Source organism: Ranitomeya variabilis, chromosome 3 (genome assembly GCF_051348905.1).
Source record: "Ranitomeya variabilis isolate aRanVar5 chromosome 3, aRanVar5.hap1, whole genome shotgun sequence".
NCBI classification, from domain to species: domain Eukaryota; kingdom Metazoa; phylum Chordata; class Amphibia; order Anura; family Dendrobatidae; genus Ranitomeya; species Ranitomeya variabilis.
Window position 1 is genome coordinate 232,208,616 of NC_135234.1, and position 26,548 is coordinate 232,235,163.

Sequence of the window (26,548 nt, forward strand, 5' to 3'; positions counted from 1 at the left end):
TCGCATGGTGCATGTCGCATGTTGCAAGTCACCTCATGTCGCTGCATGGTGCATGTAGCCTCATGGTGCATGTCGTCACATGGTGCATGTCGTCACATGGTGCATGTCGCATGTCATCGCATGGTGCATGTCACATGTTGCATATCGTCGCATGGTGCCTGTCACTATGTCACATGTTGCCACATGTTACATGTCACTGTATGTCACAAGTTGCCACATGTTACATGTCACATGGTGTGTTGTATGTATTTTTTTTTTTTTTACATTCAACACATTAGCCGGATGATGGGACTACTACTGTCCCATCATTGGCTAATGTGTCACTCACTGTCACTGTAGCAGGCAGAGCCCGATGGGACTTGTAGTCCCATCGGACGATGCCTGCACACAGAGGCACCCCCGCCGCCACCACCACCACCGCACAGCCCCGCACCAGACCCCAGCACATACCGGCGCGAACATACCGGCGCCGGCACGCAGAGCCCCAGCGCCCGCACATACCGGCGCCGGCACACAGACCGCCGGCACAAACATACCGTCGCCGGCCCACACATACCGGCGCCGGTACACAGACCCCTGGCGCCGGCCCGCACATACCGACGCCGGCACGCAGAGTCCCGGCACAATCATCCCTGCCTAGCCCCGCCTGCCCCCAGCACAGCCCTGCAGCCCCCAGCGCCGCCCACAGCCCAGTCACTCTTGATGAGTGACTGCTGCCTGTGGAGCCTTGGTCACGCCTGCTGCTGACGTCACGTCAATTTCCAGAGTCTGGAAATTGACGTGAAATCGGCGGAAATAAGCGGCTGCAGCCTGGGGCGTCACGTGACCTGGACTCAGCCGCCGGAATAGTGCCGCTCACAGGCGAAAACGGCAACGGAAGGTATTTGCACAATTCATTAGGGGGGGGATACATTGGGGGGTTAATCGAAAGTAGTGGACAACCCCTTTAACTTTGCAGCACATATATTGCATAGCACAAGTCTGCCAAGACTTTAGTCTGCAGTGTGTAGCCTATGGCTATGAGCAAGAGAAAAGAAAAAAATCCAGCTCCAGGAGTAAAATCTTCAGAAATTTTATTCAAACATCTTTAAAAATTGGAAAGCTACTTACAAAAAATATGGATCACAAAATAAGGATGGAAACAACCATCAAATCGCTGGACGCGTTTCGAGCGCTAAAAGCACTCTTAGACTTCAGCATAGCCTATGGCTATGTGCACATGAAATCCGCTCGCATTTTTTTGCGTTTTTTTCCCCGGAGCTTCCCAATGCAATAATATAGCTGCAAAACTGCGAAAAATCCGCAAAATTAATTAACATGCTGCGTTTTTTTACACAATGCGTTTTTTTTCCCTGAAAAAAAAAAAAAGCTGCATGGTCACAAAAATTGCGGAATGCATCAAAAATGATGGGATGCTTAAAAATGATGGGATGCTTAATTTAAGTGTTTAAGCGTTTTGGCAGCGGAAAACCGCCGAAAAGCGAAACATCCTGAACGTGTGCACATAGCCTATAAGTGTGAAGATCAGAATTAATTCCAGAATTGAACCAGAAGGGAACTGGATAGTAAGGCTACGTTCACATTTGCGTTGTGCGGCGCAGCGTCGGCGACGCAACGCACAGCGCATGCAAAACGCAGCTTTTTGTGACGCATGCATCCAATTTTGGCATGATTTTCGGCGGAAAAAAAAAGCAACATGCAGAGTCCTGTGCGCCCTGACGCTTGTGCCAAAAATGACGCATGCGTCACAAAACGCAAGACAACGCATGTCCATGCGCCCCCATGTTAAATATAGGGGCGCATGACGCATGCGCCGCCGAACCTGCGCCCGACGCAACGCAAATGTGAAAGTAGCATAAACAATGTTTGTTTGTTTTCATTCTCACCCCTATAATCCTTCACTTTCTAATAACCCCCCTAATCCCTACACCTACTAAGGAACTGTTCATCTCTTCTTCAATCCTCCCCATTCATCTCACCTCCTCCTCTGAACTGTTCCTCCACATACAATCCTCTTTCTCCAAACACAGACAACCACCTCATGCCCTCTCCTGCTAACACTTTCTCTGCTCCTTCTCACTGCTGGTGATATCTCTCCAAATTCTGGTCCTCCTCACCACATCCCCACAGTCATTTCTACCTCCCATCCATGCTATCACAAATTTCCATAACCTCTCTAATCTTATACCCATTTGCCCAGCCCCCGCTTCCCCAGTCCCACTAACAGGAGCTCTGTGGAACGCTCGCTCTGTCTGCAACAAGCTTTCCTACATCCAGGATCTTTTCATTACTCACACCCTTTCTTCCTCGCTATCACTGAAACCTGGCTCACCCCTTCTGACACAGCCTCTCCTGCTGCACTTTCGGATGGTAGATTCCATCTTTCCCACACACCCCACCCCAGCAGCAAGCATGGTGGAGGAGTTGGTTTTCTCCTGTCAGATAACTGCTCCTTCACCCCAATCCAATTACCACCCTCTGTTACCCTCCCTTCCTTTGAGGTGCACTCTGTGCGCATCTACTCCCCCTCCAACTGGCTGTCAATTACCGCCCCCCAGGGCTAGCCACAACCTTCTTTGACCACTTCACTTCCTCTCCGCTGACATCCCCACTATCATTTTGGGTGACTTCAACATCCCCATTGACACTTTCCTCTCAGCTGCCACTAAGTTTCTAGCTCTCACTTCCTCCTTCGGCCTCACTCAATGGTCTTCTGCAGCCACCCACAAAGATGGCCACACACTGGACCTCATCTTCACCCGCCTCTGCTCCCTATCTAACCTCTCTAAAGGCCCCGTCACACACAGCGACGCTGCAGCGATACAGACAACGATGCTGATCGCTGCAGCGTCGCTGTTTTGTCGCTGGGGAGCTGTCACACAGACAGCTCTCTCCAGCGACCAACGATCAGGGGAACGACTTCGGCATCGTTGAAACTGTCTTCAACGATGCCGAAGTCCCCCTGCAGCACCCGGGTAACCAGGGTAAACATCGGGTTACTAAGCGCAGGGCCGCAATTAGTAACCCGATGTTTACCCTGGTTACCAAAAAACAAACAAACAGTACATACTCGCCTTTCGGTGTCCGTCAGGTCCCTTGCCGTCTGCTTCCTGCTCTGACTGAGCCACCGTACAGTGAGCAGAGCGCAGCGGTGACGTCACCGCTGTGCTGTGCTCTCACTGTACGGCGGCACTCAATCAGAGCAGGAAGCGGACAGCGAGGGACCTGACGGACATCAGATGGTGAGTATGTACTGTTTGTTTTTTTTTACATTTACGCTGGTAACCAGGGTAAACATCGGGTTACTAAGCGCGGCCCTGCGCTTAGTAACCCGATGTTTACCCTGGTTACCAGTGAAGACATCGCTGGATCGGTGTCACACACACCGATTCAGCGATGTCAGCGGGACCTCAACGATCAAAAAACGGCCCAGGCCATTCCGACACGACCAGCGATCTCGCAGCAGGGGCCTGATCGCTGGTACGTGTCACACATAGCGAGATCGCTACTGAGGTCGCTGTTGCGTCACAAAACTTGTGACTCAGCAGCGATCTCGCTAGCGATCTCGCTATGTGTGACGAGGCCTTAACTCACCTCTTGCTCTTTCTGACCACAACCTACTCAAATTCTCTTCCCTCGTCACTCCTTGTTTACAATCCCCAACCCACAAACTTGCACACCCTCGCAGAAATCTTAAACACCTTGATCTACACTCACTCACTGAATCCCTCCTCCCTCTTACAGACATAAGTTCCCTACACAATGCAGATTCCGCTGTCGCTCTATATAACACCACAATAGCTGTAGCTTTGGAATCTGTTGCCCCTCTGACACATACCAAAGCTCGCAAAACAGACAGCCCTGGCACACCAGCCTGACCAAAGAACTGAGGCGAGCTTCCAGGGCTCCTGAGCGGAGATGGAAAAGATCCCACTCCAACGAGCACTTCATCGCATTCAAACAGTCCCTCACTACTTTCAAGGCCACACTCGCCACAGCTAAACAAACCAACTTCTCATCTCATATCCTCCTTGTCTCACAACCCTAAACAGTTATTCAACACCTTCAATTCTCTCCTCCGTCCCCCAACAACTCCTCCCTCCCCACTCAGCTGAAGACTTTGCCTCATTTTTCAAGCAAAAGATCGATACAGTTTTGGTCGACGACCCCCAGAGCCCTTCCTCCCCCACTGTCCAGCCCTCCACCTCCAAAAGCAACTTCTCCACCATTACAGAAGATAGACTCTCGACTAGACTCTCGACTCTACTCTCAAGATCGCATCTCACCACCTGTGCACTTGACCCGATCCCATCTCACTTCATCCCAAACCTCGCCAGTGTCTTCATCCCAACCCTAACCCATCTCTTCAACCTATCCCTAACAACTGGTGTTTTCCCCTCAAGCTTTAAACATGCCTCAATCACACCTATCCTCAAAAAGCCCTCTCTTGACCCATCCTCTGTATCTAGCCATCGCCCTATATCAATTCTTCCTTATGCATCAAAACTACTGGAACACGTCCATCTTGAACTGTCCTCCCATCTCTCTTCCTGCTCCCTCTTTGACCATTTACAATCTGGCTTCCGGTCACACCACTCCACTGAAACTGCCCTAAGGTCACAAATGACCTATTAACTGCCAAGAGCAAGCGACACTACGCTGTCCTCCTCCTCCTGGACCTGTCCTCTGCTTTTGACACAGTGGACCATTCCCTATTATTACAGACCCTCTCATCCATTGGCATCACAGACTTGGCCTTATCCTGGATCTCGTCATACCTAACAGACCGGACATTCAGCGTCTCCCCCTCACACACCACCTCCTCACCTATCTGTTGGAGTCCCGCAAGGTTCAGTCCTAGGGCCCTTACTCTTCTCCATTTACACCTTTGGCCTTGGAAAGCTCATAGAATCTCACGGCTTTCAGTATCACCTCTATGCCGACAACACACAGAACACCACCTCTGGACCAGATATCACCACCCTACTAACCAGAATCCCTCAATGTCTGTCAGCTATTTCATCCTTCTTCTCTAATAGATTTCTAAAACTTAACATGGACAAAGCAGAATTCATAATCTTTCCCCCCATCTAACGCGACCTCCCCAACGGACCTTCCATTACAGTAAACGGCTGCCCACTCTCCCCAGTCCCACAAGCTCGCTGTGTCGAGGTAATTCTTGACAATGATCTCTCCTTCAAACCACATATCCAAGCCCTTTCCACTTCCTGCTGACTTCAACTCAAATATATATTTCACGTACATTGTCCGTACATTCCTAAACCAAGAATCTGCAAAAACCCTAGTCCATGCCCTCATCATCTCCTGCCTTGACTACTGCAACCTCCAGCAGTGTGGCCTCCCCTCTAAGGCCATGTTCACATGTTGCGGTTTTTGACGCTGCGGATCTGCAGCAGTTTCCCCATGTGGTTTACAGTACCATGGAAACCTATGGAAAACCCAATCTACTGTGCACATGCTGCGGAAAAAAAAAAACAAAAAAACGCGGAAACGCAGCGTTTTTTCCGCAGCATGTCAATTCTTTGTGCGGATCTACAGCGTTTCTGCACCCATTGACTTGCATTGAGTCGGGCACATCCGCAGATGTAAAAAAGATCTGCGGTTTAGCTGCGGATGAAACGCTGCAGATCGGGAGGAGGGAGTGTGTGGGCGGAGACTGTGTGCGTGTATGTGTGTGCGGGCGGGGTCAGCGGGCTGTCAGTGGGTCTGCCGATGTGTCTGCAGGCCTGTCAGGGTTCTGTGCGGGGCGTGTGTAGGCATCATCCGATGGGACTACCCATCAGGCTATGCCTGCTACAGTGACAGTGAATGACACATTAGCCAATGATGGGACACTAGTAGTCCAATCATCCGGCTAATGTGTTGAATGTTAAAAAAAAACACAAAAAAAACACACATACAGTACATACAAAATACAGTACATACAACATACACAGTACATACACACATACATATAGACATACAGTACATATACAGTACATACTCACCATCACCTTGATCCCCGAAGCCCTTGCTCACCTGAAAAAAATGGGTATTAGACCTACCGGTAATTCGGTTTCCAGGAGTCCATCCTGACAGCACACTGGAGGACGTCCCCTCCTCCTTGCAGGGACAGGAAAAAACACACGAGAGGTTAAAAGGTCCCACTCCGCCCCCTTTCCTTCAGTGTTTTGACAAGTACCACTCATGGATAGATGCAAATAGAATTTTTATTAACCACATCATATTACAGCATATGAAAATAGTATATATAGGGGGGGGGGGGGCAAGTAACGGTGCTGTCAGGATGGACTCTTGGAAACCGAATTACCGGTAGGTCTAATACCCATTTTCCAGGGCGTCCCCCTGACAGCACACTGGAGAATACCAGATGAACTCCTTTAGGGTGGGACAACTGCTTGGAGAACTTTTCTCCCGAATGACGTTTGCTGGGTTGCTAATACATCAAGTTTGTAATGTTTACAGAATGTGTTCACTCTGGCCCAGGTTGCGGTCCTACATATTTGTTCTAACGACGCACCCGCTCGTTCAGCCCATGATGCGGAGATAGCCCTAGTAGAATGAGCTTTAATTCCTGCTGGACAATCTACCCCTTCTGATGAGTAGGCTTTAGAAATTACTGTTGTGATCCATCTAGCTATAGAAGCTTTTTTGCCCCTATTTTTACTTCCAAACAAGATAAATAGGTTAGGGTCTCTTCTCCAGGAATTAGTGGCCTCTAGATAGTCTAACACTGCTTGTCTGACATCCAGGGAGTGTAATGATTGTTCTCTTGTATTCGAGGGGTTTTCGCAGAAAGATGGTAAAATTATCTCCTGGTTTCGGTTTTGTATTGAAGCCATCTTAGGGATAAACGATGGGTCTAATTTTAAAATTATGTGATCATCGCGAACCTGAAGGTAGGGGATCCCTAATAGATAGAGCCTGAATTTCTCCCACTCTCGTAGCTGTCGTAATTGCTACTAGAAATGCTGTTTTCCCATGTACGGACTGAAATAGGCATATTTTCTCCTAAGGCAAAAGGATCTTTACATAGAGCCCTGAGGAATAAATTTAAGTCCCAAGAGGGAACTAATTGTCTAACGGTGGGACGCAATCTCTGTATGGCTTTAACAAACCTAATTATCCATGGGTGTGAAGCTAAAGGATAATCTAAGAAAGTGCTGAGGGCCAAAATCTGTACCTTAAGGATACTAGGCCTAAGCCCCATGCTGAATCCAGATTGCAGAAAATCCAGAAATCTGGGAATGTCCGGGTTATCTGGTAACACGGTAGACCCGCCACCTTCCATACAAAATCTCTTCCAGATCTTGTAGTAAATTGCCGAAGTTACCGGTTTTCTACTCGCTTGGATAGTTGAAATTACTTCATCTGATAAACCCCGAGCTTTCAACATGTCCCTTTCAGGATACATGCTGAAAGGTGTAGCCTTTCTGGGTTTTGGTGTAAGACAAGACCCTGATAAATGATGTTCTTCCATAGAGGGAGTTTGATTGGGTTCTCTGTTGTCATGGATCCCAGCAACGGAAACCAGCTTCTTTTCAGCCAGAATGGCACAATCATCAGAACTATTGCTTGGTCTTCCTGAATTTTACTGAGCACCACCGGAATGAGTGCCAATGGAGGAAACGCATAGTGGTTCGTCCCAAGTCTGGCTTAAGGCATCTACTGCTTCTGGCATCTACTGCTTCTGGCATGTCTGAAGGGTTGAGAGAATAGAATCTGGGCACCTTTGAATTTTCCCTTGTATCAAACAAATCTATCTTGGGGGATTCCCCAATGGTGGCATAATAGTTGAAAAACTTCTTGGTTTAGTTCCCACTGTCGGACAGACCTTCTTCCTGCTTAGGTAGTCGGCCAGGTTATTCTGAGACCCTTCTAGATGCACTGATGTAATTGACAGAACTGTGTTCTCTGCCCAGGCAAATATCTTTTGTGCTAGATCTTGAAGTGCTTTGTGCTTGGGACCTCCCTGGTGTCTCAGGAATGACACTGCTGTCATGTTGTCTGTTAGAATCTTTACATGCTTGTTTTTTTAGCCGTGACTGGTTTCGTCTTAGGGTCTCCCAAACTGCTGAAAGTTCTCTGAAATTTGAAGACTTGTGGCTGATGTCCTTGGGCCACTTGCCCTGAAAAAAATCGTCCTTCCAGGTGTGCTCCCCATCCCCACTGACTGGCGTCTGTGGCGATTACCACACAGTCGGAATCCATGGAACACCTGTCCTTAGGTTGTTGGGTTGTGTCCACCACCGTAATGATCTTCTTACTGTTGTTGATAGTTGAATCCGTCTGTCCAGAGACACCTGGCAACGATCCCAGACCGATAAAATCTGTCTTTGTAATGGTCTTGAGTGGGCTTGGGCCCACCTGACACAGTTGATACAGGCTGTCATTTTCCCTAAGATCTTCATGGCTGATCTTATGGTAACTCGACCTTTCAGGAACTCTATGATCATCTTTCTCATTGACTCCTGTCTTTCTTTTGGCAGAAAGGACTCTCTGCAAGTTGAATCCAGAAGCACTCCCAGGAATACCTTCCGAGATTCGGGTTTTAGATGAGATTTTTTCCGATTTACGACCCATCCCAGGTGTTCCAGCACCGCTATGGTTCGATCTCTGTGTAGGAGTAAAGTTTTTTCTGATCGTGCCACCAGGAGAAAATCGTCTAAATAAGGAATTATTGTAATTCCCTGGTTTCTTAGGTATGCAACAACTTCTTCGATCAGCTTCGTGAATATTCTTGGGGCTGAAGTCAAACCAAATGGGAGACATTGAAACTGGAGGTGGCAGGTCTGATCCGATAAACTTACCGAGAACCTCAGAAGTTCCTGAGAGGTTGGATGAATTGGAACCTGATAATACGCACTCTTCAGGTCGAGAGTGCACATTAGGCTAGGATCACATTGCGTTACCGCTAACGAACTGTTGCAAGGCGAAAATGTCGCAATTAACGCCGTGCAACGGGTCCGTTAGCGCACCCATTGACAGCAATGTGATTTGTGCCTGTAGCGCATCGCTAGCGCATGCCATTTTCGGCACGCGCTAGCGATGTGCCGTTCTTTTGTGACGGGGATCTGCGCTAGTGGGGACGGCGAACGCGGACCCTAGAGAAACATTGCGTTAGCGCAATCCGCTAGCGCTATGCGCTTAACGGATTGCCCTAACGCAATTTGAACCTAGCCTTACTGAGTTTTTGTCTATGAGATGGATAGTTGATTTTATGGATTCCATCTTGAACCGCTTGTATTTGAGCCAAGCGTTTAATGGCTTTAGGTTTATGATGGTGCGACTTTCCCCTGACGGTTTTGGGATTGAGAAAAGGGAAGAGTAGTGACCCCTGCCTATTTTTGATGCGGGAACCCAAACTATGACCTGGGAGCTGAAAAGTTCCTGAAGGTCTGAGAACATTGGAGAGTCGGCTGCCACAGTTCTCGGTGAGATATACCTTTGGGGTGCAGGAGATACAAGTTCTATTTTGTAGCCCTTGGATATTATGTTTAAGACAAACTCGTTTTGTGTGATCTGACCCCAGTTGCTGAGAAAAAACCTGAGCCTGCCCCCTATACCTATGGCGTCATTGCCTCCTAGGTCTAGAGCTTGACCCAAAAAGGGAATTTCTTCCCCTTCTGTTCTGAGTATAGGAACCTTTATAGGACCCTCTGTTGGATCTCCACTGTTCTCTGTATTCGGGTTGTTTACGAGGTGGCGGCCTTCTCCGAAAAGGATGAAACTTTTTGGGCTTATCCTCAGGGAATCTCTTCTTATTATCCGACGCAAACTCCAAGATGTCATCTAATGCCTGTCCAAATACCCGGGATCCTGCAAAGGGAATGGCACACAATTTATTTTTAGAGGCGTAATCTCCCGACCAGGATTTAAGCCATATGGCTCTACGGGTTGCATTGGATAAAGAGCTATTTCTAGCCGCAAATCTCACAGATTCGGCTGAAGTATCAGCCATGAAGGCTGTAGCTGATTTTATAATGGGAAGGGGAGAAATTATTTCAGCCCGTGGGGTTTTATTAACCAAATGCTCCTCTAACTGCCCCATCCATATGAACATGGATCTTGCTACCAAAGTCGCCACAATATTTGCCCTTATCAGGGCTGCCGACGTCTCCCAAGCCCGACGTAGGAGAATGTCCGCCTTGCGGTCCATGGCATCCCTGAGGCTTGACGAATCCTCAAAGGGAATAGAAGTCTTCTTCGTAACTTTAGCCACAGGATCGTCGACTTTAGGGATTTCTTCCCATGTTTTGACATCCTCAGGGTCAAATGGTAGACGGTCCTTAAATTCCCGGGACATCACTAGTCTACGTTCTGCTTCTTTCCATTCTTGCAATATCATCAGCCAGATATGTTCGCTTACAGGGAATACCGCCTGCTTCTGAGATGTTAGACCTCCAAACATCAGATCCTGTCTGGATTTTGGACGCGGCTCTTCCTTCAACTGCATAGTACTCCTCACCGCTTGCACTAAATCTTCCGTGTCTTCCACTGGGAAGAGGTATTTCCTTCCTTGATCCTGTTCTTCCACTGGAAGTTCTCCCTCTTCCTGATCTGAGCTTTTGAAGTCTGAATCTTCATTTGACGATTTATCAATGCCTTCTTGCTCTGGGTCCCATCTAGGTCTCTTGCGGCTCAGACCTGGACTGGAGTTGTGCTATGGTAGCCAAGGAAGCTTGTACTTCTTCCCTGATTAAACTCCTCATCTCAGATAATAACGTTGGTTGTTCTTCTCTTACAACCTTGGAAATACAGGTGCTGCAGAGTGCTTTTTTGTACGCCTCTGGAAGCTTTACACGGCACATGGAGCAACGGCTAGATTTTACCAAGGCCTTGCCTGGCTTTTTTGCCGTTGGAAGGAGTGTTTGTGGGATATCCTTGTCCTAATAATACAAGAATAGGGACTGGGCTTAGTGTCTATATGTGAGTTCAGGTGTATTTGCGCTATGCACACTTACCCCGACATCCTCACTTCTGATTTCAATGTCTTCCTTTGTTTCAGGCATCCTAACACCTGCACATGATCCCTTCTTGGAGCTGAAGCTTCTGCGCAAAGTCAGCGCCACCGATCGTATGAACGCAGGTCCTGTACATGTGGACACTAGGCAGCCTGAACGTGACAATCAAATTTGGCACCTGCCGCCCCCCACGCTGTGAACGCCAGCCCGGATGCACCACTGACGTCACCGGAAGTCACCTCGGCTATTTTCCCGCTTACTTCCGCGTTCCACGATGTGGAATGCACGCTGAGTCTCCGCTGACGTCACAGGAAGTGAGGACGGCTATTTTCCCACTTACTTCCGCGTTCCACGATGTGGAACGTACGCTGGGCCTCCGCTGACGTCACCGGAAGTGACCCTCCGCACTGTTACCGCCGACTCCTCCGTGTTCCTGTATGGAACACATAGTTCTGGCGCCTCTTCTCCTGGCGCCCGAGCCGAGAGCCCCCCACCGGGAGGAAGCGGCTCTACCCAGGAGCCCGTCCGCTCGACTGGTCTCTGTGGCAGAGGGACTCCCCACTGGGAAGTTTCTGCCTTGGGCCGTTAGACAGGGGGGGGAAGGATATTGGACCAGCCGCACGATCCCCCTGAGCCCTCCGGTAAGCCTTCGCACGCGCGCTGCTCTCGTGTGTCTCTCCATGCAGGGACAGGAAAAACACTGAAGGAAAGGGGGCGGAATGGGACCTTTTAACCTCTCGTGTGTTTTTTCCTGTCCCTGCAAGGAGGAGGGGACGTCCTCCAGTGTGCTGTCAGGGGAACGTCCTGGAAAATTATTAAAATAAACATTATACTCCCTGATCCGCAGATATCCAATTAATACGAGTGTCCCACAACGATCTCCCGTGGCGAGTAGCCACATCAGCTGATGCGACCGCTCTCCAGGGGCTCTGACGACACAATGACAGAAGGTATCATTCCACGGCCTCTCTCTAGGCTATGAATATCAGCGCCCACAGCTGTCTGCGTAGCCTTTCTGGCTATAAAATATAGGGGGACCCCACGTCATTTTTTGGGGGTGGGGGGGTCCCCCCTATTTTAATAGCCAGTACAGGCTACGCAGACAGCTGCGGGCTGATATTCATAGCCTGGGAAGGGGCCAGGGGTATTACCCCCTTCCCAGGCTACAAATATTGTCCCCCAGCCGTCGGCTTTCCCACTCTGGCGCAGAAAATTGCACGGGAGCCTACGCCATTTTTTTTTTTTTTTTTTTTTTTTTTTTTTTAAACATGTTCATTAATCAACATCGGCCTTGCTATTATATATCTATGGATAAATCTATATCTATAGATGGATATCTATGGATATATCTAGATAGATATATCTATCCATATATCTGGCTACTTTCACACATCAGGATTTTGCCGTCAAGCACAAATCGGCAAGTTTTGAAAAAAACGGATCTGTTTTTTTTCCGCCGGATCCGTTTTTTTCTCATAGAGTTGTATTAGCGCCGGATTGCACCTGATGGCCACGTTTCATCCGTTTTTTGCCTGATCCGTCAAAAAAGCTGTTTCCGGCGGACGGAGAAAGTACAGAGGAACGTTTTTTCTGTCTGGTGAAAAATGTATGAAACAGATGGGAAATGAAATGATGAATCCGGCCTCCGAATCCGGTTTTTCATGCATTTTTACATTCAAATCATGCGCATTTTCCGTTCTCTCTCAAAAAAAACGGATCAGTTGCATCAGTTTTTCACTATTTGCAACGGATCCGTTTTTAAAAAAAAATTTGCTGAATCCTGCCTGACGGAAAAAAAACTGATGTGTGAAAGTAGCCTAAATAGAAACTATCCATATATCTATCTACATCTATCCATAGATATATCTATCCATACATATATCTATGGATAGATAGATCTATGTATCTATATTTATATCTGTCTATGTGTGTAATGGAGTGTGGGTTGGACAAATGTAAAAGAGGAGGTTGGACAAGAAGTGACGTCACAATTTATTTTGCTCAATACTACATCTTTATTTAGCTTTAAAAAACGCCTACAAAAACGCATCACAAATGCGCAAAAAAAAAAAAAAAAACACCTGCGTTTTCTGCCAAGAGATGCAGAATCCACACAAAAAATTCCAGAGGCAAATCCGCAATGTGTGCACATACTCTTGCACCCCTCCAATCTATTCTAAACTCTGCTGCCCGACTAATCCACCTGTCCTCCCCGCTATTCCCTGGCCTCTCCCCTCTGCCAGTCCCCTTCACTAGCTCGCCATTGCCCCGAGACTCCAGTACAAAACCGTAACCATGACATACAAAGCCATCCACAACCTGTCTCCTCCATACATCTGTGACCTCGTCTCCCGATACTTATCTGCACGCAACCTCCGATCCTCACAAGACCTCCTTCTCTACTCCCCTCTTATCTCATCTTCCCACAATCGTATACAAGATTTCTCTTGCGCATCACCCCTACTCTGGAACTCTCTACCACAACATATCAGACTCTTGCCTACCACCAAATCCTTCAAAAGAACCTGAAGAACTACCTCTTCCGACAAGCTTACAACCTGCAGTAACCACCAATCGACCAAACCGCTGCATGACCAGCTCTACCCTAACCTACTGTATCCTCGCCCATCCCTTGTAGATTGTGAGCCCTCGTGGGCAGGGTCCTCTCTCCTACTGTACCAGTCGTGGCTTGTATTAAGATTATTTTACTTGTTTTTATTATGTATACCCCTCATGTAAAGCGGCATGGAATAAATGGCGCTATAATAAATCATCATAATAATAATAATAATAATATGGCTGTGATCCTACAGTCAGTGGCCAATACATGGTTTTTGCAGCATGTATCAGCTGACAGGTTCCCTTTAAACATGTGCAATGCATGCTCGATGGGGTTGATATCTGTTGATTGACTCAGCCATTGCTTTTGGACCCTTTAAAAAGAGGCAGTAACATATTAAAGAGCTTACTCCAATTAGATGTGAATGCTCTTAAATAAAAGCTGAAAGTCTATTCTAACCCCATATTGATTGTATTGTTGTAGCTTATGTTTTGGTAAACCTCTAAAATGCCACAACTAGTGTCACTGTCCAAACATTTCTGGACATAACTATGTACTATTCACTAATCCTATGAAAAAAAAAATGTAACTAGCCAGCAATTACCAAGTTATAGTTGAAAGTAATGATATCACTTTTACAGGTTTACATACATTTGGAAAGTCCAAGCCCAGCGTCTCCTTCTCAGCAAGCCATTGACTCCTGTCATAGTTCGGGGCTGTATGGGGAAACAGTATTAGATTCAAGACAAAGACCAAAGTAGGAATAGCGATCTAGTCGCGAATGTTAACAAGTTAAATGCCGCTGTCAAAAAGTTAAATGCTATGTATTTAACATGCACGCACAGGAAGCACATCATTACCTCCTCCCATCGGTGCCCATGTCACATGACTGCAAGTCGCCGATGGGTTGACATGACAGCCTGGGGTCAGCACGAGACCTCTGTGGCTGTCGTAGCAAGTGAGCATTTCTGCTACAGTCCAGCTCAATGTAGCACAAGCGATCGCATGATCGCAGCTTCCAGCCTCCCATGGACTATTAAAGCAAGTAAAGAAAAAAAAAAATAAATAAATAAAAAATATACACATATTTGGTGTCACCACGTTTCAGAATCGCCCAATGAATAAAGAGAATTAACTCAAATCGGTAAATGGCGTGGAGAGGGAAGAAGAAAAAAAACACAAAAAAACAAGAACTTCGTTTCTTTGGTTGCTGCAACATTGCAATAAAATGCAATAAACGGGCGATCAAAAAAAAAAAAAAATTGTATACACACAAAATGGTATCAATAAAAATATCAGATTGGTGCACAAAAAATAAGCCCTCACCAGGCCCCAGATCCCAAAATATGTGTTTTTTGTTTTGTTTTTTTTTACTACAAACTTTGGATTTTTTTTTTCAGCACTTAAAAGGAATCTGTCACCCAAAAATTGGCCTATAAGCTAAGGCCACCGGCATCAGGGGCTTATCTACAGCATTCTGTAATGCTGTAGATAAGCCCCCGATGTAACCTACAAGATAAGAAAAAGTTACATTATACTCACCCAGGGGCGGTCCCGCTGCGGTCCGGTCCGATGGGTGTCGCGGGCCGGATCCAGCGCCTCCCATCTTCATACAATGACGTCTTCTTCTTTGATGCCTGCCGCGGCTCCTGCGCAGGCGTACTTTATCTGCAAAGTACTGCAGTGCGCAAGGAAAGGTCAGAGAGGCACGGCACCTGCGCACTGCAGTACTTTGCTCTGCCCTCAACAGGGCAGATAAAGTACGCCTGGGCAGGAGCCACGGCAGGCAGCAAAGATGACGTCATCATATGAAGATGGGAGGCGCTGGACCTGGACCGCGACGCCCATCAGACCGGACCGCACCGGGACCGCCCCTGGGTGAGTATAATGTAACTTTTTCTTATCTTGTAGGTTACATCGAGGGCTTATCTACAGCATTACAGAATGCTGAGTGTCAGGCGCTAATGCTGAGTCGTACCTGATGGTGTGTAGTGAGCGGGTGTTAGTCCAACTGTGCACACTAGAGACTGTAGGTATCAGGCACTAATGTTATGTTGTAAGTGAGTGATAATCTCACTATATAGTGCTATAATCGTTCCAGATAAGGCTGGTTTCACACTTGGGTTTTGATCTGCAGCGTTTTAAAAAAAACCGCATGTGGTGAAAAAACGCATGTAAACGCCACGTTTTTTAGACGCATGCGTTTTTGCACGCAAAAAAAAAAAAAACACGCGGCGTTTTGCCGCGTTTACATGCGTTTTTTCCTGCGTTTGCGTTTTTTAAACGCATGCTGAGAAGTGTGTGACAGCTGCCAATCATCAAAATCAACTAGAAAACCCACTATAAACAGAAATAGCTAGGGTTAGGATAATAAGCGTTCACATTTTATGCCAACTAAGGCTGGTTTCACACTTGCGTTTTGATCTGCAGCGTTTTAGCGCTAAAAAACGCATGCGTTTTTTTTCTATACTTAACATTAAAAAACGCATGCGTTTATTCGCGGCAAAAAAATGCATTGCTGTCTATGTAAACGCATGCGTTTTTAAGCACATGCGTTTGCTTGCGTTAAAAACGCATGCGTTTTTATAGAAAAACACAAGAAAAACAACCACAAGAAAAAACAAGAAAACCCTAACCCTAAACACAAAAAAAACAAGAAAACCCTAACCCTAGGGTTACTAGGGATCCTAACCCTAACCCTAGGGATCCTAACCCTAACCCTAGGGATCCTAACCCTAAGGGTTAGGATCCTGATCCCTAGGGTTAGGATCCCTAGTAACCCTAGGGTTAGGATCCCTAGTAACCCTAGGGTTAGGGTTTTCTTGTTTTTTTGTGTTTAGGGTTTTCTTGTGTTTTTCTATAAAAACGCATGCGTTTTTAACGCAAGCAAACGCATGTGCTTAAAAACGCATGCGTTTACATAGACAGCAATGCATTTTTTTGCCGCGAATTAACGCATGCGTTTTTTAATGTTAAGTGTAGGAAAAAAAAAACGCATGCGTTTTTTAGCGCTAAAACGCTGCAGATCAAAACGCAAGTGTGAAACCAGCCTGAGTTGGCATAAAATGTGAACGCTTATTAACACCAACAGTATCTTAACCCCTTCATGACCTTGGGATTTTCTATTTTTCCGTGTTCGTTTTTCGCTCCCCTCCTTCCCAGAACCACAACTTTTTTATTTTTCCGTCAATTTGGACATGTGAGGGCTTATTTTTTGCGGGACGAGATGTACTTTTGAACGACATCATTGGTTTTACTATGTCGTGTACTAGAAAACGGGAAAAAAATTCCAAGTGCGGTGAAATTGCAAAAAAAGTGCAATCTCACACTTGTTTTTTGTTTGGCTTTTTTTGCTAGGTTCACTAAATGCTAAAACTGACCTGCCATTATGATTCTCCAGGTCAGTACGAGTTCATAGACACCCAACATGACTAGGTTATTTTTTATCTAAGTGGTGAAAAAAAAATCCAAACTTAGCAAAAAAAATAAAAATAAATTGCGCCATTTTCCGATACCCTTAGCGTCTCCATTTTTCATGATCTGGGGTCGGGTGCGGGCTTATTTTTTGAGTGCCAAGCTGGCGTTTTTAATGATAACATTTCGGTGCAGATACGTTCTTTTGATCGCACGTTATTGCATTTTAATGCAATGTCGCGGCGACAAAAAAAAACGTAATTCTGGTGTTTTGAATTTTTTTCTCGCTACGTCGTTTAGCGATCAGGTTAATGCTTTTTTTTTTTATTGATAGATCGGGCGATTCTGAACGCGGCGATACCAAATGTGTAGGTTTGATTTTTTTTTTTTTATTGATTTATTTTGATTATCCACCAATAGAAAAATATTATATATATATATATATATATATATATATATATATATATATATATATATATATATATATATATATATATATATATATATATATATATAATTTGTAACCTGTGCCAGTTGTCTGCCTTTCTTCTGTGTCTGTTATCTCACCTGTTGCCTATTTGGGCTTTTTTATAGCCATTTATGGTCTTTTTTTTGTAATTGATAAAGTGGTTTTTATTATCAATGCATGGTGCCATTTTCTATTGGTGGATAATTGTTGTGCGGCTAACCACCGTAGGGTATATTATAGGTGTTCTGCTTCATTTTGATTGGGGCGAAAGGCGGGTGATTTAAACTTTTTTTTTTTTTTTTTTTACACTTTTGCCATGCTTCAATAGCCTCCATGGGAGGCTAGAAGCAGGCACAGCGCGATCGGCTCTGCTACATAGCAGCGATCTGATGTTCGCTGCTATGTAGCAGAATTGCAGGTGTGCTGTGAGCGCCGACCACAGGGTGGCGCTCACAGCTGCCGGGGATCAGTAACCATAGAGGTCTCAAGGACCTATATGGTTACAATTCTGAAGCATCGCCGACCTCCGATCATGTGACGGGGGTCGGCAATGCGATCTTTTCCGGCCGCCTGTCCGGAAGCGGTAGTAAAATGCCGCTGTCTGCGTTTGACAGCGGCATTTTACTAGTTAATAGGCGTGGGCAGATCGCGATTCTGCCCGCGCCTATTACGGGCACATGTCAGCTGTTCAAAACAGCTGACATGTCCCGGCTTTGATGCGGGCTCACTGCCGGAGCCCGCATCAAAGCGGGGCTTCTGACCTCGGACGTACTATCCCGTCCGAGGTCAGAAAGGGGTTAAACCAGTCAGTGAAGTATCCAAAGCAAGGCCGATTTCTTACCTAATTGGCGTTAGTAAGATATTCGGTCCATACGCTTACTTCCATAAGCACGGGTGGTGGGCGAATACTAATGCTTGGTGCTCCGGTCCAAGTATAACCGGTGTCTGCCGTGCAGAGCCAGAAGATGCCTCGGCCGGCGGCATGACTGGATGCGCGGGGGAAAAAAAAAAAAAGAGAAAAAGGCGGCTGCTAGTAGTCGCTGCAGCGTGTGACATCACTAGGCTAAGGAGCCTCGCTAGGACCAAAAGAGTCAACCAACGTGCTTCGAAGGATCACATCTTTCTTCCTCAGGGCTACCGCCCCCTCCTGTGCCTCTCAAGATATAGACTTGCCCAGCCTCCTCTCGCACCTTATGTGCCAAATTAATTGCATAGTCATGGCGTGTATCTTATCATTCAAGTGTGTCCATAGGGCTTGAATGAGTCATATGTATACATGAGTCATATTTAGTAGACATTGTGGAGATATTGCAAATGGTACTGATTGTGGGTTATACATTTGCAGCCATAAAGCATTCTTTCTATATAGTTTGTATAAGCAGTTAAAAACAAAAATATGTTTTATTATATTTAGTCAAAAAACCTAAAAATATAAATAAATGTATACGTCTAAAATTTGAATGTTTATTATACACAGTAGTTGTTGTTAAATGGGCAGCATGCATATACCTGCTTACTACTCTACCTATACTGGTATATGACTTGCCTGCCCAATTAAAATAATACGCTAATTAAAACCTGAAACAGTGTGGCACGTCAATGACAATTAGTGAATGACAAATATAGACATCCCAAAAATCAAAACAAGCAAAAAATTTTTTTATAGAATAAAAATGTATTTTGGAAATAAAAATTTCTGAATAATTACACACATAACTACTAAAAACTACCTTAGAATTATATTTGGACCAGAGCTTCGTTTAGAACCCGTAAAGTTCCAGTTCATGATTTAAGCCCTTAGGAGCCAAACTGTCTACAGTAAAAATCCAATGGGATTCCACTTGTGACATCTGTTTAAAATGGACATCCCTTAGAGACTGATTATGTTTCTCCCTAAAATGGCGTGATAGGGGGTGACCTACCCAGCCCTTTTTAATATTTTTTAAATGTTCTTTAATCCGTTCCATGAGCCCGTTCTATGAGCCGTCGTTTTGTGCGGCCTATATATAGTTTCTTACAAGGACAACGGATTAACCCCTTCCCGACCTTTGACGCAGCGTATGCGTCATGAAAACCTGTGCCAATCCAACCTGTGACGCAGCATATGCGTCATGGTCAGATCGCGTCCCTGCAGGCCGGGTGAAAGGGTTAACTCCAATTTCACCCGACATGCAGGGACAGGGGGAGTGGTACTACAGCCCAGGGGGGGTGGCTTCGCCCCCCCGTGGCTACAATCGCTCTGATTCACTTTCAACAGCCAATCAGAGCAATCTGTAATATTTCACCTATGAAAATTGGTGAAATATTACAATCCAGCCATGGCCGATGCTGCAATAGCATCGGCCATGGCTGGAGACCCTGATCTGACCCCCCCACCGACTGACGGCAGCGATCTGCAGCCGCCGCCAGTGTTCCGTACCCCTCCCTCCTGTCCCAAGCGCCTTCCTCTCCCCTCCGCCCCTCCCCCGTCCTCCCCCCCGCTGTCCGATCGCAACCCCCCATACTTACCTAGTCACGGTGTCCCTCCCGGTGTCCTTGGTCTTCTCGCATGGGCGCCGCCATCTTGGAAAATGGCGGGTTCATGCGCAGTGCGCCCGCCAAATCTGCCGGCCGGCCGATTCGTTCCCTGTACATTTTGGTCGCTGTGATAGAACCTATCACAGCGATCAAAATAAAAAAAATACTAAATAAACCCACCCTTTATCACCCCCATACGTAGGGACAATAATAAAATACAGAAAATATATTTATTTTTGTTTTTCATTAGGGTTAGGGGTAGGGCTAGGGTTGCACTTAGGGCTAAGACTAGGGTTAGGGGTGTGTTGGGGTTAGTGTTGGAGTGAGAATTGAGGGGTTTCCACTTTTTAGGCACATCAGGGGGTCTCCAAACGCGACATGGCGCCACCATTGATTCCAGCGAATCTTGCGTTGAAAAAGTCAAATGGTGCTCTCTCCCTTCCGAGCCCCGACGTGTGCCCAAACAGTGGTTTACCCCCACATATGGGGTACCAGCGTACTCAGGAGAAACTGGACAACAACTTTTGGGGTCCAATTTCTCCTGTAACCCTTGGGAAAATAAAAAATTGCGGGTAATTGTTCATCATTAATTGAATACAATAAGGAATCAAAATTCCTTACTCAACAATTCTTGGAAAAGGGGTAATCCAGATCCCAATTAGAGCAAGCACAATCGAACATCGGCGAGATTCCAAGGGAGGAGTTATTAAACAGGAAAAAGAAAAACAATTCTAATTCATATAGCTTACAAGAACAGATTTCTAATTTACCAATAATCACACAGTTTCATGCAGGCTATAGTAAATTTGCCAACATTATTCGCAAGCACTGGCCTGTTTTACAGAAGGATAAGTTAATGGGGGACTTTCTTCCAACCCACCCTCGATTTGTTTATAGAAGGGGCCAAACTTTGGGAAACCTTATAGCCCCAATAACAAAAATGCAAAATATGACACCGCTGGGAGGCCAAAAAAACCACCAACCCACTGACAAAAGGTTTTTTCCATGTGGAGGGTGCTATGGCTGTATGCACACCTCTTTTAAGAAAATCCGACAACTGACATTTCATGACTCGGATGGGAGTAACGAGTTCAGTATTAAAGAAAGTATATCTTGTTTTAATGCGGGAGCGATTTATTTAATCCGTTGTCCTTGTAAGAAACTATATATAGGCCGCACAAAACGACGGCTCATGGAACGGATTTAAGAACATTTCAAAAATATTCAAAAGGGCTGGGTAGGTCACCCCCTATCACGCCATTTTAGGGAGAAACAATGTCTCTAAGGGATGTCCATTTTTGTGGCATGCAAGTTGTCCGACAGAACCTAAGAGGGGGCGATTTTCTTAAACAGATGTCGTGAGTGGAATCCCATTGGATTTTTACTGTAGACAGTTTGGCTCCTAAGGGCTTAAATCATGAACTGGAACTTTACGGGTTCTAAACGAAGCTCTGGTCCAAATATAATTCTAAGGTAGTTTTCAGTAGTTGTGTGTAATTATTCAGAAATTTTTATTTCCAAAATACATTTTTATTCTATAAAAAATTTTTTTGCTTGTTTTGATTTTTGGGATGTCTATATTTGTCATTCACTAATTGTCATTGATGTGCCACATTGTTGTTTCAGGTTTTAATTAGCGTATTATTTTAATTGGGCAGGCCAAGTCATATACCAATGTAGGTAGAGTAGTAAGCAGGTATATGCATGCTGCCCATTTAACAACAACTACTGTGTATAATAAACATTCAAATTTTAGACGTATACATTTTATTTATATTTTTAGTTTTTTTGACTAAATATAATAACAAATCATAATTTGGTTTTTAACTGCTTGTACAAACTATATAGAAAGAATGCTTTATGGCTGCAAATGTATAACCCACAATCAGTACCATTTGCAATATCTCCACAATGTCTACTAAACAGGACTCATTAAGCAAAGCAAAATTGTTAACACCAAAGGGATAAAAGATTACGCAGGATTCCCACATATAAAAAATTCAAATATAAAAAAGTTCCACCAGTGACCTCAAATTCATGTGGGTAAGCTGAAAAGGCCCCTTACGCCTACTTAGGTTTTTATATACATTGGTGAATTTTTTATATATATGTCGCCTATTTTTTGTTTTCAAACATGTGCACACAATTATGTTGTAACCATTGCAAATAAAGTTAATATTTTAAACGGATATCCATGCCACTAATTTCTTTGAGTTTGGTCTATTAGTTCCGGTGGTTGGTTTTTGCTAAACATGACTCATGTATAGTGTGTCAATTAAGTATACATATGACTCATTCAAGCCCTATGGACACACTTGAATGATAAGATACACGCCATGACTGTGCAATTAATTTGGCACATAAGGTGTTAATAAGGTGTGAGAGGAGGCTGGGCAAGTCTATATCTTGAGAGGCACAGGAGGGGGGCGGTAACCCTGAGGAAGAAGGACGTGATCCTTCGAAGCACGTTGGTTGACTCTTTTGGTCCTAGCGAGGCTCCTTAGCCTAGTGACGTCACACGCTGCAGCGACCACTAGCAGCCGCCTTTTTCTCTCATTTTTTCCCGGCGTATCCAGTCACGCCGCTGGCCGGGGCGTCTTCTGGCTCTGCATGGCAGACACCGGTTATACTTATACCGGAGCACCAAGCATTAGTATTCACCCACCACCCATGCTTATGGAAGTAAGCGTATGGACCGAATATCTTACTAACGCCAATTAGGTAAGAAATCGGCCTTGCTTTGGCTACCTCACTGACTGGTTTTAGGCCTCTTTCACATTTCCGTCGGTACAGGCCCGTTGCCATATATACAAGTCTATTAAGGCCCCGTTTACCTCTAATGCAGTATTATACATGAGTAACGCCAAGATGGCATGCACTAGTGGACAGTGGGACTGAGGGCTTCTTCAGTCCATCACCATCATCAGTATGAACTCAATGCACAGACTGGCAGTGTATCTCCCGACTGTGACAACTTCATATATTATATTAAAAAATTTGGCTTCATCAAAATGGCACCGCCTGCACAGTAGCATCCATCGCTGATAGATGCTACCACGCAGGTGAAAATTTTATTTTTCTCCAGCACCTGCGCATTAGCATCTATCGGAACATGATAGATACTACTGCGTAGGTGCGACCGGCGTCAAAGTTGATTTTTTTTTTTTTGTAACCCTACAATAGTATATGCAGTATATAAAATAGGGGGCAGTTCAGAGAAGGATCAGTGACCTGGCATAATCCAATACAGATGAATATGTAAGCAGAGCACCACATGAAGACCCCCTCCACAGGCCGCCCCGGAACATCAGAATCTCAGTAAAAATTGCAAATACAGATATTTACTGTGTACACTCAGCAAGAGTTGGAAGTATTGTGTGGATCAGGCTCAGAAGATAAGCTAGGTCAATAAATACACTGACAGTTTAACATCTTGGTTGTAGAAGCTTCCTCTAATCTCAGACAAATAAAATGCTTAAAGGGGTTGTCCTCCAGTCCCGGATCTGAAACCGGCAAATCCATGCAGTCTGCAGTGCGTGCGCTGAGGAATTCACAAGTCTGCAGTCACACAGAGTGATTACAGACTTATCAGGTTTAACAAGAGATTTATTAGGCATGTTTCACTTTTTAACACTGCATTGTGGCACATAATTGGTAATTATAGGAAAAAAAAAATCTCCAAATATGATTCTGTTCAACTTCATGCAATATCTGACCACATCAGAACTGCATCTGGTCTTGTAACCAGGTGAATTCCCACTGGACAATTACCCAGTGAATGGTGTGGATAATCCTCTGCCGTTCTGAGATTTCACATGTAATACCTGCAGAGTGATCATTTATATTGGGGATAGAACAAAGCATAGGTAAGGATGAAACCTGCACAGCCTGAGTGTTTCTACACCATCAGTTATCTGAGGCCACCTGTTCCATTTTCTATAAGTACCGTATTTTCCGGCGTATAAGACGACTTTTTAACCCCTGAAAATCTTCTTGAAAGTCGGGGGTCGTCTTATACGCCGGGTGCAGACCATGTGTATATGGTGGGGGGTGGGGTAGTGGTCCCGATGATGAAGAGAGGGGGTGTCTCACATGAAAGTGTGAGTGGAGTATCCCCCTATTACCTCATTGTGGCAGCGTGGGGCTTCTGTGCTGGTGAGCGGCGGCGGCTCCTCTTTGTGCAGCGTCGGGCCTCTGTGCTGTGGGGCGGCGTATCTTAGTGCTGAGTCGGGGCTCCTCCGGCATCTTTTCAAAGCCCGGAGGCACCGGCACCTCCATTTGCGGCGATGCGGTGGCCTCCGGGAAAATGGCCGCTGGGGGCGGCGCATGCTCAGATTCAGATCTCGTCCCGCATCGCAGCAATGGACCTGCCGGTGCCTCCGGGCTTTGAAAAGATGCCGGAGGAGCCCCGACTCAGCACTAAGATATGCTGCCGCCGCCCCACAGCTGAGGCCCGACGCTGCACGAAGAGGAGCCGCCCCACAGCACAGCACCCACGCGGCACAAAGAGGAGCCGAAGCTCCCCAGCAGAGACCCCACGCTGCAGCTACAATGAGGTAATAGGGGGATACTCCACTCACTATCCTGTGAGACGCCCCCTCTCTACGTCATCGGGACCACTCCCCCCCAAAAGGCACATTATTCACCGGCCCTATAAGACAACACATGGCATATAAGAAGACCCCCAACTTTTAAGAAGATTTTATATTTTAACTGGAAAAGTTGGGGGGGTCGTCTTATACGGCCAGTCGTCTTATACGCCGGAATATACGGTACATTTGTGCATATGAGTCCAGGCTCTATGCACTATGGCTATGTGCACACATTGCGGATTTGCCTCTGGAATTTTTGTGCGGATTCTACATCTCTTGGCAGAAAACGCAGGTGCGGATTTTGTGCGTTTTTTTTTAATGTGGATTTAATGCGTTTTTACCTGTGCGGATTTCTATAATGGAATGGGTACAAAAACGCTGCAGATCCGCACAAATAAATCACATGTTCCTTCTTTTAATCCGCAGCGTTTTCCATGCGGAATTTTCCGCACCATTAGCACAGCATTTTTTTTTTCCATTGTACTGTAAATCACATGCAGATCCGCAGCGTTTCTGAGCTGAAAAAAACGCTGCTGATCTGCAGTAAATCTGCAACGTGCGCACATAGCTTATAGCAGAAAAAGCAGCATGGTCTGTATCCCACACTGCACCTCAGATAACAATGAAGCTAATCCGTGTACACATTTGTGGCGGAAATCCTCGTGAGCCACAAGTAATCCTGTGTGAACAGTGCTGAGAATGAACAGGCTGCCTCCCCGCCAGAGCTCTCCACCCTCCGAGGGCAACTCACCATCCCCGGTCACATAGACCTTCTCCTCATAAGGCGTCTCCGTGTATTCCAGCAGCAGGCGGATAGCATGACAGAGCTAGAAGAAAAAGTGGATAAAAGTCAGTAGTGTGAGCGGCGTCCTAGCGCAGGGCAGCAGCCATTGCTTGTAGTGCGCCTCTCACCCCGCGTATGTCCCAGTAGCCGAGAATCATCATCTTCCCAGTAACGTCCGTCACCTGCGCCGCTCACAAACTCTGACCGACCGCAGACCCTGCGCTGCTTCACAGACTTTGGAGCGAGCAGGCTCAGCTGTTCACGTGACTGTAGCTGGTATTCCAGCCAATCACATTGCAGATCTACACACTGCCCTGTGATTCTCTTGGCAGAAAAGTAGAAGGTTTTGGCGGTAACCGCTGCTGGTCACGAGCTGTAATGTTCGTTACCCACAGATGACAGAGAGCGGCATAGTGCGGGAGGGGCGCTCAGGGTGGTTATACAAGACCCCGGCCCACACATGACACCGGTTGTGTCTTTTCTTCAACCCTCACGCAAAATTCATTCATGCGAAAGGAAAGTGATAGAATGATGGGAGCCCCTATATATTATTAGGTAAGGTGCATCCTGAGGCCCCTCATATGTGGAGATTTTTATGTCAATTTTATTTTTATTTTGCACGAAGTACATGTAATTAGTGAATTTTCTGAAAAGTCGGAAATCTACTTTTATTTACGAGGCTGAAGTTGGTTTCTTAGGCCTCTTTCACACTTCAGTCGTTTGGCGTCAGTCACTTCCGACAAAGTGACGGATCGACGGATCCGTCACAATTGTTGAAAAAAACGGATGTAACGGATCCGTTTTTTTGACGGATCCGTTACTCGGGGGTTGTATATACTTTTTGGAGCATGCGCAATTGAAAAAACTTTAAAAAACGGATTGGGGCGACGGATCCGCCAAAAAACGGATCGCGACGGATCCGTCGCCCATAGGTGGCCATTCTATGAAATGACGGACGCGACGGATCCGTCGCGATCCGCCATTTCAACGGAGACAAAAAACGTCTAGATGAACGTCAATGTCTAGATGACGTCCGCTAAATTTTGACGGATCCGTCGCATGACGGATGGAACGGACGACCATCCGTCACAATCCGTCGCTAATGCAAGTCTATGGGGAAAAAAACGGATCCGTCGAAAAAAAAAACAGATCCGTTTTTTGAGGAAAATGACGGTTTTAGACTGACGCCAAACAACTGAAGTGTGAAAGAGGCCTAAGGCTACTTTC

The 26,548-nt window shown here is 45.9% G+C and overlaps 1 protein-coding gene across 1 annotated transcript in view; it reads right to left on the reverse strand.

The window, feature by feature from the left end:
• Positions 1-25,605, reverse strand: part of LOC143815708 (glutathione S-transferase Mu 4-like) — a 37,522-nt gene extending 11,917 nt beyond the window's left edge. Inside the window, exons 1-3 of the mRNA XM_077295232.1 lie at positions 25,450-25,605; positions 25,289-25,364; positions 14,197-14,261 (exon numbers count right to left, since the gene is read on the reverse strand). Of these exons, the coding sequence (XP_077151347.1) occupies positions 14,197-14,261; positions 25,289-25,364; positions 25,450-25,482 (174 nt within the window). The 5' untranslated portion in view covers positions 25,483-25,605. The remainder of the gene's footprint in view (positions 1-14,196; positions 14,262-25,288; positions 25,365-25,449) is intronic.
• Positions 25,606-26,548: the final 943 nt, after the last annotated feature.